At 36.0% G+C, this 15,987-nt stretch overlaps 1 protein-coding gene across 2 annotated transcripts in view; it reads left to right on the top strand.

Annotated features, from left to right (window-relative positions):
- Positions 1–15,987, top strand: part of CORIN (corin, serine peptidase) — a 142,061-nt gene that overhangs the window by 95,061 nt on the left and 31,013 nt on the right. For both annotated transcript variants that reach the window (XM_082051152.1, XM_082051153.1), the window contains exons 11-14: positions 2,755–2,986; positions 7,946–8,091; positions 10,643–10,750; positions 15,008–15,121. In XM_082051152.1, coding sequence (XP_081907278.1) covers positions 2,755–2,986; positions 7,946–8,091; positions 10,643–10,750; positions 15,008–15,121 — 600 coding nt within the window. The remainder of the gene's footprint in view (positions 1–2,754; positions 2,987–7,945; positions 8,092–10,642; positions 10,751–15,007; positions 15,122–15,987) is intronic.

The following is a 15,987-nucleotide window of genomic DNA, read 5'->3' on the forward strand; positions in this document are numbered from 1 at the left end:
GCAAGAATCTTCCAAGCAGTGTGACTGCAATTCAGTTGTCTCAAAATGAGAAAGAGCTGAAAGTGTGCTTTCTTTTTTTGACTCATCTTCCTTGTGGATAAATCAGTATGAGACAGCAGTTTGTACTGAGGTCCAAAATCTTTGCCTGATCAAAGGACATTCTTGTATCCCATTTTATATATGGACAGCAATTTTGGAAAATGTTTGAGTGGCTAGGACTATGTTACAAGATAGCGAAAAACACTTTTTGACATGTGATATTTGAGTTCTAAAACTATGTTCGTATTCCATGTCATGAGAAACCCAAGAGCTTTTTAGTGGAGATGTTGCCTCATCATAATATGGGCAACAGTCTGTAATTCTCAACAGGAGTAATACATAATCTGAATTAGACTCCTGGATCATTTATCTTTCTCCCTGTCTGGTCCAGTGAATATTTAATTGTTTATACACAATGGAACAGCAAGAGAATTTGGGAGAGATTTTTCTTTCCCAACATCTGGAAGTACTATTTTCTTTGTTCATGTTATTTTCACTGTTCATATTTTGACCAGGGTTATTTAATCTTTGGTAAGAGTTGAGAATTCCCAGGGAAAATTTGTTTTGACAAAGCAGTGTTTTCTGGCCCAAATAACTCTTTGGTTGGAAAATTCCAAAGCATAGGCCACATTTCACAGTATTGAATATGATGAATGTTCTCCATGTGCCATAATGTTTGATCAGTTTAGGCTCTGCGTCACAATGCAGTAAAATGTATTTAGGATAATAGAACAAATATCTGCTCGCTCTGGAGAGTGTAAGGAAGACAGAGCCAAGCTATTTCAGTGCTCAGTGACAGGACCAGAGGCAATGGGCACAAACCAAAACACAGCAGGTTCCCTCTGAACATAAGGAATCACTTATTTTACTGCAAGGGTGATTGATCTAGATAACTCTGTTATCTAGAGAGGTTGTGAAGTCTCCGTCCTTGGAGACAGTCAAAAGCCATCCGAGCATGGTTCTGTACAACTGGCTCTAGGTGGACCTGCTTGAGCAGATGAGCTCCAGAGGTCCCTTCTGACTTTAGCCATTCTGCGATTCTGTGAAATATCCCATTCACTTCTGTTACTATGTTTGGAGCTAGTTTCTATATAGTATGTAGAGCATATTAATAGTAAATACATGAATATATGAAACTGCAGTGTTTCCACTCATTAGGTTGTACTTACATATACTATGAATGAGGGAGTAGCAAGATCTCTTGAACTGCTGGACAGATATCAGAAGGAAAGATTAACATTTGGGTTACTTAAATTCAGTCAGGTGTTCCCCTGGAGTGTATGTTCTGTTTGTTACTCTGCCTGTGGATCGTATGGAATTAGGCATGAGAGTTATTATTTTCAAACCTACAATGATACTTTTCCACATGTGATAGAAGGTTTCTAAACACAGTGTGAAAATTGCATCATCATATTGAAAACATCTGAAGAGCTATCCTACAAGGGCATTTCAGCGGACTAGATTTTCTTCTAGAATCCCCCTAAATCCCTATAAATATGAGCCATAACAAAAGAGAAAATGATGTACGTGTATTTCTACCCTTTAATAATGTTGTGTTATACAAACCCTTAGAACATTGCTTGTACATTTGTGTTAATTTACTTGGGTTTCATCATTAAATACTGATGAACATGTAATATTCTGTACAAATGAAGAAAATATGCTAGCTGGGGAAAAATCAAAAGACAAAAGCAAACTGATCTGGGCATCTGGGGCTGAAGTGCGAGAGGACAAGGGAGAGTTCATCATGAAGAAAAGGAAATGGCAATAATGTGAGGAGGATTGCTGAAGTCTTTGAATCTAAATAGCCCATAGCTGGGACTAAGTGGTTTAAGACAACAGAAGTAGTTCAGTATTGGCAGCATGCAAGGATTTAGCAGGGAGGAAATGCTCTATATAAAATGAGCTTTGTGATCCTCAGATTAGAGGTAAATACTAAAAGAGGTTATAACAGGGAATGCCAGTCCAAGAAAGGCTGGCCAGTTCTGCTCATCAGCTGAATAACTGACTGTTAGATCTTTCAGCTTCCTCTCAAAGATCCAGCTCTAGGGTCACACAGTTGCCACCCTGTGCTGGCAACTGGCACTAGCACCTTGCTGACAGAATGTTAATAATGTTAAGATACATTTCCTTCCAGAATAAACAAATAAAAGTGGTCTTTTGATAGCAAACTTTTGAATAGTACACTTTTTCATGGAAAATTTTCTCATATTGCAAAAGTAAATAATAAATAATTTCACATTGGTCTGAATGTTAGATAAAAAAATGAATTTCAAACTGAATCAAAGTGAAATTCTGTCTGTTGTTTTCTGTTGAGGTGAAAAATTGAAAGATAAACATTTCTGGCTACCTATTTGTACAATTTTAATCCAAAATACTCCTAAATCCCCTAAAAGCTGGACTTTTTTGTATGTAGCTATAGTCTGTGGAATCAAAAGGACTTGTAGCTAGGATGTTACTCAGGAAGTTAATGCATATTGGTAAGGGAATATAAGTCTCTGAATGGGTTATTAGGCAGGCAGAGGTCAAACCCACCTTTCCTTACTGGTATGAATAGTCTCATATGGGGTCTTGAGCTCTGAAACTTAGAGTTTCTCAAGCCTGAGAGGAAATCCCTGGACTACTAAATTTGTTAAGTAATTTTGTAATTATTCCTTCTCTGTTTCATTTAGTCTCACACCATTTGTGTTCTTTTTTGTTTTCTTTCTGTGAAAGGTCAGTGTGAACCAATTACTCTGGAACTCTGTATGAACTTGCCTTACAACTATACTTATTACCCAAACTACCTGGGCCACAGAACACAGAAGGAAGCCTCTGTCAGCTGGGAGTCTTCTCTTTTCCCAGCCTTGGTTCAGACCAACTGCTACAAATACCTCATGTTTTTTGCCTGTACAATCTTAGTACCTAAGTGTGACCCCCATACAAATCAGCGGATCCCACCTTGCAGGTATTATATTGCACTTCATTTAATTATTGACTGACAATGTCTGTTATGTTAGTCTTGCCAAGTTTTCTGTTTCCATTGAAAATGCCAGAAATTTTGCTTTGGAATTCCATAGCAAAAGGTAGAGAACAATATTCTGTAAGATCACTAAATGCAGTTCATTACATGTGTATGATTAGTATCTGAAGTATCCCAAACAAGGAGAGGGATAGCAGTTCAATCATTTTCAAAATGTATCTATAGAATAGAATAGAATAGAATAGAATAGAATAGAATAGAATAGAATAGAATAGAATAGAATAGAATAGAATAGAATAGAATAGAATATTTTATTTGGAACAGACCTACAATGATCGTCAAGTCCAGCTGCCACTCGTCTCCCCATTTATACTTGTGTCCAGCGTTACTCTGTCCTAGGTGCAGGATCCAGCATTTGAACTTGTTAAATTTCATCCCATTAATTGTAGCCTAATGCTCCAGTCTATCTAGATACCTGTGTAAGGTCTCTTGACTCTCAAGAGAGTCAACAGCACCTCCTATCTTGCTATCACCAGCAAACTTGCTAATGGAGTATTCAACTCCTGCATCCAGGCCATTGATAAATATATTGAACAGAACTGGCCCTAGAATTGAACCCTGAGGAACACCACTCATGACTAGTTGCCAGTCAGATGTATTCACAACAACCCTTCACAACAACCCTTTGAGCTCTGCCCTTCAGCCAGTTCTTCACCCAATGCATCATGAGCCAGTTCATCCCATGGTTGGACAACTTGTCCAGAAGGATGCTGTGAGCTATGTATGAAGCATTTTCCATTTCTGTGGATTTATATTAGAATCGCACCACTCTAGAGGGTATTCAAACATAGACTCAACTAAATTTGGAACATTAGTGTTTGTAATAGTTCCTTGCATTAGTATATCACTTTATCTATGCAAAGACTATCCAAATACTGTTAACAAAAACTGGGATTTTAATGCATGCTTGCCTTTCTAAATTAGAGGAGTGCCACATCATTCTGAATTGTAGACTAACTCAGGCTTTCTGCTTGTCAGATTAACTTTTCTACCATCCTCGTCAATTAACTGTACTTTTCAGAGTTATTCCTGTGTTTGTTCAAAAGAGACTATGTTCTGCAAATCCTATGGCTTTGGTAGCAGCAGTTCTTGCAGGTTAGCAGAGCTAATAAACCTGAGCAGCAGGCAGAGCTCTTTGAGCTACCAGCTGCTAGAGCCGTCTCATACTGTCTTTCTGTCTCTTTTATTGGGCCTACCCTGACAGTATTGATCAATTAACATCTACTGTACTGGAAAAGTGCATTGAAAATTGCAATGCATGTCCTAAGATTTCCTACCATTTTACGTTGTTGAAAAATAGATAACATTTCCTTGTCCAGTGATGTGCTTCTTAGTACAAGTTAATTAATAAAATTCAGATAACTTATTCTAATGTAGAGGGAAAAAAGTAAAATTGAGGCTGTTTGCTTTAGCAACTACATACATAGCTAACAGATTTTATGATGTATTCACAATACAGTTAAATAGTCTTCAAATTTAAGGTATTAAACACATGAAGAGGAGCTCGTAGAAACACTAGAATAATTTAGTTTGAAGGGGACCTCTGGAAGTCATTTGTTCTAATTTCCTGCTCAATGTAGGATAACATCACGTTTAGATCAAATTGAATATACAACATAAAATTTCATATCCTAGGCTTCAGAGCTCTACTTTTATAACTGTTTTCAGGTTTCCCTCTTGTGTTAGGTCAAAAATAGAGACTTTATCAGGAAGGGATACCTTGGAGGGTATTAGATGTATTTTTTTTTTAATACTGGCACACTCATCTCTTCATTCTAGGTGATATAACTAAATTATTTTAATTCTACTCTCTCTGTATAAAACGTCTGTCCCTGCTTTGCAAGGTTTTTCATTGCCTTTGTGTTACTAGTTTGACTGTCATGCTTTAGTTGTTAACTATAATGGTCTTAATGAAGTTTTCTTTAAGGAACACAGGTGAAGGGGTTTTTATTTTAAGAACTGAACTTGCTGTTATTGAGGCCATTCATTGATTTATCAAAAGTATATTCAAATTTGAACAGTATTCTTCATCTCTCATAAGGCATTTGTAATATTAGTCCAGGTCTGGTGAAATAATCTTTGAAGCTAAATTTGTGCTGGGTTCCCACTGCAGACAAATGTAGTTTCATAGATGAAACACATAAGGGCTAAGCTTAGAAATCCCTGTTTCCTAATAATTACAAACTATCTTTCCTGTAAATTGACTCTGCAAGGTGCTTAGCAACTTCTGGAGATTCTGGGTTCACAACTTTCTAGGAAGTCTATCAATGTCCCTTATTTTTGGACCAGCAAATGCCTTCCTAGTCACATTAGCCTATAATGACATGGAGATTACATTATGTGTGCATTTAAGTAGTCACCAGCTGACTTTGGTGTTGTTCCAAAACTGTGACAGATGTGAATGAAGAATAATCCTGGTCAAATCTGATGCCCCTTATGTGTTGGCATTAATTTAGGCATCTCAATACTGTATTTGAATTGAGAGAGTAAAGAGATACTTCATATTTTAGTTAACTGCTAAAATATGCTTCATGTTCTTAAAAAACTGTTAGATTGGATTCCATTGCAGAAAATTACAGATTTCTATGCTACTTTTTTTTTTTTTTTTTTCTTTTTTAGCCTTGTATTTCTTTCTCCTACTAAGGAGGAAATTTCTCTGCTTTGTGATGTGAACTCTTGTTAACTGTTAACTTTTTAAATTGATTCAAAGACAGTACCACAGATGAGATTTGATGGAGAAGTAAATAAAGAAGTCTGTTACCAAGGTATTCCGACACCCCAGCTGTGAGACCCAGTATGGCAATGTGGGAAGGATTTAAAAAAAAAAAAGTACCAGTGGTTCTTCCATTTTTTCCTAATATTATTGCAATAGGCTTCCATATGTGCTTTGATGAGCACTAGTTTGAATTTTAATTCTTTCCCTACAGACTGACAACTAAATGGCTTGCAATAGCTTTTGGAAAGTGTCAGCTTTGACCAAAGATTTGAGTCTGCAGAGAATGCAGGACAGATATGGGTTAGATGGTCTCAGCCAACAAAATCAAAGTTTTAAAATGTATTAATCATGTTATTGTTGTTAGTTTTGGGGTTTTGTCATTGATAAATACAAATTCTGGCATTTGGAAAGCTGAGGTTAGAAAATGGTGTGAGTCAAACTTTTTGATATTGAGAAGGCTCTAAAAGGAAAGTGTCTGTAACTGTAGCATGGTTAACCAATGTCAATTCAATCATCCATTCCTTCCAGCTGCTCAACTCAATGGTGAATCCTTTGGTACAGGAAAATCATCGGTTCTTCTTCATGCAATCACCCAAAACAAAATTAAATTTGAGAAGATTAATAATCTATTGTTTTCTCAGAAGAACATAAAATAATTGATCCTAAATGGATCTCATTGCTTGGTTTTGATCACTGCATTTCTTGAAGCTTATTGCAGGGAAAAAAAAATGGTCCCTTGGTCAGAAGACAAAGGAAAAGGAGTGGAATAAAATGCCTTCCATGAAAGGAGTGTCTGTTCCTAGAAGAAAAATCTGGAAAAATCAATCAAATTAAATAAAACACAAGCTAAAAGTGACATGAAGGAAACTGAAAAAAAATAGAAATGTAGGATCCTCCTGTTGAATATTTTTCACCCTATAAGAACAAAGGAGAATATTCTTTGAAATGGTAGGAGAAAGTCCAAATGATAGGTTTAGAAAACATGATCTAAAAGGTGGAATTAAATGAGTTGCTGAGTCAAGAAAGAAGAATTGGGGCCCATCAAAGCCTTCAAATAGATAGAAGTGAGCTGATGTGAGAAAATAAATAAATTATTCACCATGTTCACTGAAGTTCAACCTAGGAAGTAATAGATTTAGAGTATATCAGGAGAGCTATCTATCAAATATAAGGAAAATAATAGATATCTGTGTATGAGTATGAGTGATAAGAAAGTATACAAAATCTTACCAATTCAAGAGTTTTTAAGAACAGTGTAGACAAATATCTGTTAAGCATAATACATGTTTCTGTTTGGAGGAAGAGATTAAAAGGATGTTGAGGTTCCTAATCCCATACTGCCTAGTTAATATTAAAAAAAATAAAAAAGGCACTTGGAACAAACAGGGATTCAAAATACCACAGAGTCAAGACAAGGCTATTGATATGAACAGCACATCTATGATTCCAGGCAAAACTAGTTGCTAAATGTTTAATATCATGCTTAAAATAATAGGGATTTTTCTATTATGCATTTTCTCTTTGTACTTTTGAAGCATTTTACATTGGATATTTTGAGAGACAAGATGTTAATCTAGATGGGCAAAAATATTTTTTTATGGTGAGTCCTGTCTTTTTATGGTAAAATACCAACCAAACCAAACCAGCAGGAGGACTCTATTGGTGCCTTTTTTCCACGTGCAATACAAGCTTTGATTTGCCCCAAACTTTTAGTTTTATTTAATTCCCTGTGGAGTTCTCTGCTCTTTTGTTTGCAGGTTTAAATATTTTGTCCTTCTGAAACCACATGGTTTCTGAGGTAGCCTGATGAGAAGAAGTAGCATTTAATTAGTACAAAATTGTGTTTGGCTTTTGGTCCTGAAGGAGGGCAATTGGTGCTTCTTCAGAAAGCTTCTCTGCTATCCCTTACAGAGGAGAGAATATTTCTAAGTAGTTATATTTGGCTATTATGTTATCCCTTAGGTAGTAGTCTGCATACAGTAACTTAAAATGTTTCAACAGTAACAACATATATTTTGATATATATATTTCATGTAAAGAAATCTGATTAATGGATTTTTTTCTTGATTTTGTCTCTAACTTTGCCTAGAATTAATAACTTCCAGTAACTGGGGATTTCTAAGACTTTCACTACATTTACTCTGTGCCATTCTACTTTGTCTCCTCAGGACATTATGTGTGCAGTCTAAGGAACGCTGTGAGTCTGTGCTTGGGATTGTAGGTCTGCAGTGGCCAGAAGATACTGACTGCTCTCAGTTTCCAGATGAGAAATCAGACAACCAAACTTGTCTAACACCAGATGAAGATGTAGAAGGTAACTCCTATAAATACATAGAACAGGAAATAAAAGATTTGATTAGGTTCCCAAAGTCACTTAATTTTTTTCCATACCTCCTCTTTAAATTATAATATTAAAACTGTGGAAATTATTCCAAACTTGGTTTCAGGGAATTTGGATACCTACAGTTTTCAGATAAGAGAGGAAGTATCAATTACACCAAATCTTTGAAAGTCAGTTGTTGAGATTTGTTGCTAACACCACACCTACTGCTTGATTGTGTTTCTACTTCACTTTTTCACCTATTTAGGTGATATAATACTGCTTTTCCAACCAGGAGGCAGTCTTAAAGAAGCTGAGCCTTATGATAGCTCTGAGAAAAATATTGTAATGTTAGTGTCTTTACCAGCTATTGTTTGCTCTTGGTTTTTGTTTGGGAAAAGTTTTGCAGAGAGTTGTACCAAACCACCTTCAGTAGCAACTGACAAATTTCAGTTCTTGAGTTCAGCCATAATTCATCATTGTGGTTGTGAACATAGAACAAAAGAATAAAATTGCCTTGAATGCTTCTAGATATTTTTTGTGTGTATGCAGAGAGAAGTTGTGCAGCTTTTCCTTCTGCAGGGGTCATCAGATGTGAGATCTGTGGGGATTCTGACATGCCTTTTCTTTTTCTTGTGAAAACGCCAGTAAAGTAGCTGGGAGAATACTGAGATGGTGTTTGCTACAGTGCCTGCAATATGCTGGTCATGTTCTGTTCTCACTCTTCTCCTACTCACCTACATGGTGATAACGAAATTTCCATAACCTTGATCTTGCTCAGAGAAAGCAATGGGCAAAAGCTAGTTAGTCTATAGTTCTTTTAGTGAAGATGTATTGCTGAGAATATGGTGAAGGAATGATGAAGAACCAGTGAGGCATATATAGCCATTAGCACTATTTCTTCAAGTATAATCCGTGTGCACATATATCACTGTGAGGATTTTATAAAGTTGTGTAATACCATAGTAATTAAATCCTCTGTCATGGGTCACTTGAGAGACAAGGAGATAATTTCCCTCTATGGCAGTGCGCTGATGGAATCCATTATTACACAGCAGTGTATAAGAAAGGAAAACGAAGATTTTGGCACAACAAGGTGTGTTAAAGAAAAAAACAACATGATTTAATTTCCTCAGATATCAAATGTCTTTTAACAGTTTAACCTATGTTATTAGATCATTTGGCTTTGGAATGTAATATAGAATGGTTATATTTTAAATATACTACTGCATACAGGACTAGTGTGTTCCATTTTTAGGGATAAATTCTTTCTGTTCACTTATAAAAACTATAATTAAAAAAAATTTCTCACTTTAGTTAGAGGGACTCTGCCTAGCAAGCTGATTTACTGCTTATTGATCATTTTAGCACGGAAATAGATATTCCTGGAAAATCAATGTAAAAGGAGAGGAGTTTAGTATTCTTTTAGAGACAGTGTAAGTAATTAAGAGTTCTTACCAGAATTGTTTTGAGTTTACCTGCTGTTAGAATTTTATGTTGACTAAATGCCAGATTCCTACCAACTACCAGTGTTGGTTAGAGCGTCTTCCATGGGAAGTTTAAAATCTTACATAAATATTTCAGGGAAAAAACACCACAAAACACATCTAACAAGAGAAATTAAGCTTATGAGATTATTTAAAATGTATATGATTACAAAATAGAGGTGATTTTCCAACTTAAGATATACTTGAAATAGTTATTACAATGTGCTGAATTGCTTAACTTATAGTCAATACTGAATCCAAGAATACTGCTGACCAAGACAGCATCCATTTTAAACTTAGTTATTTTCATAATGAGTTGTTCTTAAATATTGGCAGTATAGTTCATATACCTTTTATCATTAGAATGTTATTTTCTAAAGCTCCTGAGCTCATTAATGGTAGTTTTGGTGTAGCTGTTTATTGAATCCTAAAATTTACCTAAGGACCTCCATAGTACTAAATATCTGAGGGATTCTGGAGGAAGGAAAAAGGCAACATGCGATGGAGGTTGTACATAAAAATCAGTGACATGTACAGTGTGAAAAAACTGATGGGTTTTCCAAAAGCATGTAAATAAAGCATTCTCAAAATGCTACTCTGTAAGATGAGGCAGAAGCAATATAAGAGTTAATTAATGGACATTTATAGGTGGATTTATTAGTTCAACTAGCCACACAATTGCCTTTTTTTTTTTATCCTGAGGATTTCTTATACTTATTTCAATACATAAAATGATCTGTTTCTGCTTCACACACCAGTACAGTAGTGAGAAAAGTAGCTAGAAAATGCTGGACATTGTCAGCCAGTTATTTGGCAAAGCTTTGAAATCTGACAGGGTAGCATGTGAGAGAGAGCTCTGGAAAATATTGTTCCACCCCATTCACAGTGCGATTGTGAAGAGTCTTGCCTGCCACATAGTTCAGTTTAGTATCACACAAGGTTTCTGTTCTTGTCATTTACACTTCTGAAACAGTCACAGTGATAAAGAAGTAAGTGCCCATGTGATTAAGCTTGCAGCTTATGGAATGTTGTTTCTGCCTGTTCCTTGTCACCAACAGAATGCTCACCCAGTCACTTCAAGTGCCGTTCTGGGAGGTGTGTCCTGGCGTCCAGAAGATGTGATGGTCAAGCTGACTGTGAGGATGATAGTGATGAGGACAGCTGTGGTAAATAAATTTGATGAGTTGAGTCTTTGGAATGGAGAGTAGTTGAAGCATTAGAAAATGAGTTGTGTTTTTCCTTCAGTTATTTGAACCGCAGCATGACAGTTCAGAGGATAAGCCCTTTTTCTGTAAGAAAAATATGTCTGAAAGTGGTGGGGGTTTTTTTGTGTGGTTGTTTTTCTTTTTTTTTTTTTTTTTTTTTTTTTTAAGACTAGTGGCAGTAAAAATACTTTGGCAAGGATCTTTCTTGATTAATGCCAACACAATTTATGGTACTAGATCATGTATATTATTTTAACTGTATTCCAGTATGTTTGAGTATTCCTTTAGTAATCAAGATAAAAATTGCTGCAGATTTAATTATTTTGATATTGTTGGAGGTTCTACTGAGATAAAGCATGACTTCATGGCGGTTTAAATCTTGAATTCATAAATATAGTTTTAAATATATACATGGTTATGTTCTCATTATAAAGTATTGACAAAAGATCTGTGTTACTGAAGAGGATTCTGTACTGCAAGGTCAAGAATTACATATTTATTCAGACTGGTAAACCTGAAGCCATAGGTACAAAGATAAAGTGGTAAACACAATGTTTATTCTCCAGTGTACTTCTGAGTATACTAATGGTAGAGATGCTCTTGACTTTTAACTTTAAGGGATGCACTGAACTTGAGAATAACCAACAAATCTGTGGGTCACTATTTATCCTTATACATGCTGGCAGGAGAATTTTGAGAAGGAGAAAGGAGTTTATACTATTTCTTTATGTGACTAAGGTGTAGTGTCCACAGAGTTCTGAATGCTGACCTGGCATCCCTAGGGGCAAAGAGAGTAATTATAAATCACTAAGGATTTAGAGAAGAGGTGTGAATATGAGTAAAGGATCGGAAAACATTCCAGGATAATAGGGCTAAGGTGCACAACCTGTTTTTTGTTTTAACAGAGAGTAGTTTAAGATGAAAGCACAGTTGAAGTGAGCAACAAAACCATGGCAATGATGAAAGATTTTCTGCTCAGCTGCACAAAAATAAAATAAGATCCAACACCTGAAAGCTGAAGCAAGGCTAAAGAATTCAAGCTTGACAGCTCTATAAAATACTTCTTTTTTAAGATCAGGTTATTTTAATGACTGGAATAAGCATGGAGTTATTTATCACTAAGGCACAATGTATTCTCAGTTTCTGGGAGTTTTCAAATCACATTTGTATTATCTCTCCTCTTTCTGCCCCTTCCACTCTCCCTGCAAAAGGAAGCAAAAAAAGGAAAAAAAAAAAAAAAAAGATATGAATATATGCTCACTGAAACAGGATTTAATGCTACATAATTTTGTAGTTTGGATTACAAAGGAAAAGAAGAACTGATGATCACAGTGACTCTTTCAGAGTCTGTGATCTCTTTATCTTTGAATTGATTGTCTCAATTGTCCTTCCTGCCAAATATTCTTTGTTGCCACCTGTTCTTAACTCCTTACAACACTAATTGCTAGGCATCTTCTAGGATAATTTTATTCTCCTGGATATTAACATATGAAATATTGCTCTAATATGCAGCATTCATTTCTCTGTCTCTATAGTCTAGACAGAATGTCACTAGCAATCAGCAGAATTCTTATCAGTTTCTATAAATATAGAAGACTGTATCTGCTAGGAAATTACCACTGTCAGGGTGACATTGCATTGACCAGGGGTAATGCTGTTACTGAAGAACAGAAAGTCCTTGTTGAGCTCCAGAAGAAACTGTCTCTGGCTCATTCATATTCCATGTGTGCAGGACAAAATCAAAACTTGGTGATTTTTCCATGTGTAAATAGCTAGCTCACATTTTTTTAGATTTATCATTTGAAATTGGTTTTATACCATTAAATAACAGTCAGCCTTTAAATTGAAAACCTTGTATTTGAAGCATCCTAAATGATTAGGCCTGGGCCAACTTCACAGTACAGGAAGGAGTCTGGAAAAGACTAGCTGCAGCTTTTGGATGCTCAGGCTACTCTGGCCAAAAATGTAAAGTACAATAGTCCAAAAGGACAAAGGTTTATTCTGCCCACACAGAGCAGAGCTGTATTCAGCACCCGCTGGCTCCTCCTGTTAGGAATCGCTGTCATACCTTCAAGTGATCTTTGTGAGAGGAAATCTCACCCATGTAATTGCAGCAAAATCCTAAGACTTCACCGCCATTTAGACTAGGTTTTGGGGAGAAAATTTCACTCAGATTTCTGAATGTGAAATCTCTGAGTGTATTTCAGTGAAGTGTCGGGAAGGTAATTTCTGAAAATTATTATGATTGACATCAAAAGAGTTTGTTGTATTAAATATGCTTGATTGTAATTGATCGTATTAATTTACTGGCTGCTGAACAATGCCTCTGGCAAAGAGCAGAAGAAGGTCTTAGAAGAGTACTAAAGAAATTGAGGACGTAACACTCAAAACCAGTATTTTCCTTCGCTGTTTACTGCCATCTGTATTCTGACTGTAGTATTTTAGTTGAGAGAAAAGTGTGGTGGTCTTAATTGATTAATAGTAATTGCATAAGGAGTATACTTGTGAGTACCAAATGGTAACTTGATTCATATTTTGAAGAAGAATGAAGGTAAGATCATATGTGAAACCCTGTCTCTTGCCAAAACACACGTTTGAGATGAGGGTAGTGTAAATATGCATAAGTTTTCCTACCTTCATTTTTATGTCTATTTCATTGTCATTAAATTAAAAATGTACATCACAAAAATATTTAGAGAAGAAATATAAATACACAAAATGGCAGCTGGCTTCTACCAACAAAACAGTACATTTCAACACTGAATTCAGTAAGCAGTGAATTTTTCCTAGGGAATTGTCTTTATATTTATCTATGCTGTACTCAAAGATAAATTTTGGAGAGTCATGATCTACTTCACAGTGTAACACTATAATGTTACACAAGAGGAAAATGTTACATAAAGGGAAAAGCAAATGTGTTTAATTAATTGTAAACACTGCTAAAAATTGCAACATTCATAAATTAAATTTTTTTAAGCTTTTAAATTTTATTTTCATATCAAGTTCCTAACATGACTGACGTTCTTTGTTCTTTATTAGAGTAAAGGTTTTGTCTGGTTTCAATTAACTTTTCGTTAATAATTATCACAAATATTGTCAAGAAGATGACCTGTAAACTGGTGGTAACCAAGAAAGTTCTTTGATCATGTGGAATGTTTCACAGGTTCAAGGCTATTTATTTCTCTATGCTCTAGTGGTTTTTTACATGGCTTTTTGAATCTAAACAAAATCAACCACTCCACACATCCAGTTACAATTAAAACGTGAGTAGATTTTTCCAGTAATTATATGAGCTAATAGTGATTCTCTGGTTCATGTTTGTAAAATACCCACTTCCAAAATAACCCTTCTTGGAAGCAACATGTCTGCTTAGTAACTTGCTGCAGATATGCTGCTGTAGTTGTAGGTACAGGCAAACCGAGATACTGCTTCAAATGCAGTTTGTGAGCTTATAGCTCAACTATGTGTTATCATCTATAGAACAGGCCAAACAAGGTAATCAAACCATCTGTTTAGTCAGGAGAACACACTGGTTTTATGGCTTCCTATAAAACCAGAATATCACATGTATAGAACATTAGTCTGTCAAAGTGTTTAAACTGGTATCACAGTGAAGTGCTTTATTGGTTGATGGGAAAAAATAGTTAAATAAAACAAGAGAAAACACTTTTCTAAAATGTTCCTTGAGCCATTCTTAATTTCCTCTAGCTGACTAACAGACATTTAACTGTCAAAGCACTTTGACACAGTTTTATAAGTATTCCTCTTGAAATCAGAGAGACTGAAGAGGCAACAATAAAGTGTGTTCCCTGCATAAAAATGAACCTTCTTGAAGATTTGCAAAGCCGTTGGATCTTTCTAATATTTTAAAATGGATTTGTTCTCAGATTATGGAACCAGGAAAACTGTTTGTGGTCCATGCTTAATAGCATCGCTTTAACCTTTCATTGTGATCTGCATTATTTTCTGTATCGGCACTGCCAGAAAAAAAATTACATATTTCTCATTATTATTTGAAAAGCACTGAAGTATTATATATTTTTTTTCCCATTATCAAGTATGTACTTATTTCTGTTTCTTCATTACTAACTATTCTTGGTACCTTTAAAAATTTATATCTCAAGTGAAAATATTTTGGGTGTTTCAGGATTATTAAGAAAGAAAAAGAAAGTTGATATTGCATGCAAGTGTTTCAAAACTCTGCTTCTCTGCCTCCAGGCTGCAGAGAAAGGGGTCTTTGGGAGTGTCCTTTGAAGAAGCTGTGCATCAAACACACTATGATCTGTGATGGTTTCCCAGACTGCCCTGATATGATGGATGAAAAGAACTGCTGTAAGAACTTATACAGTTTGTTTGTCCCATAAAGTGCTGGTCACATTTGGAGGATCTTGGGGTGCAAAATAAAGGAAAGCAAAAGGTTTTCTACAGATAGAAAGGCTTAGTGATTCTTTCACTTTCCATTTCACTTTTGCTATGGCACTGATTTCTCTCTTTGACAGAATCAGAGAATGTTAGGGATTGGAAGGGACCTTGAAGGATCATCTAGTCCAATCCCCCTGCCGGAGCAGGAACACCCAGATGAGGTTACACAGGAATGTGTCCAGGCAGGTCTTGAATGCCTCCAGAGTAGGAGACTCCACAACCTCCCTGGGCAGCCTGTTCCAGTGCTCTGTTACGCTCACCGAGAAGAAGTTTCTTCTTATGTTTAAGGGGAACCTCTTGTGTTCCAGTTTGAACTCGTTACCCCTTGTCCTATCATTGGTTGTCATCGAAAAGAGCCTGGCTCCATCCTCGTGACACTCACTCTTTATATATTTGTAAACATTAATGAGGTCACCTCTCAGTCTCCTCCAAGCTAAAGAGACCCATCTTGTCTGTCCCTCATCTTGTATCCTCTGTTGTTCCCATCTTTGGGTCCTTGCTGTCTCCTTGGACACTCTGGTCCTCTCCCTCCTCTTTCTTGTGTCTTTGAACATCTCTGTTCCTTGTAGCTTCTTGCCTCCTTTTCCTAGATTTTGTCAACTTTATTCCATATAGATATAGCTGCTCACTGCTCCTTTTTCTTGATTTCCACTTGTTTTTCTTCTAATCTCTTCTTCAGTAAACTCATATGTCTGCTTGCTTTATTTGCTTCATCTTCTGCTTGCATTTCTGAGATTCTGTCTCCCCACTTGGCTCCACAGTCCAAACCATGATAA

The sequence above is a fragment of the Streptopelia decaocto genome (assembly GCF_964273445.1).
Source record: "Streptopelia decaocto genome assembly, chromosome: 4".
In the NCBI taxonomy this organism is placed as follows: Eukaryota; Metazoa; Chordata; class Aves; order Columbiformes; family Columbidae; genus Streptopelia; species Streptopelia decaocto.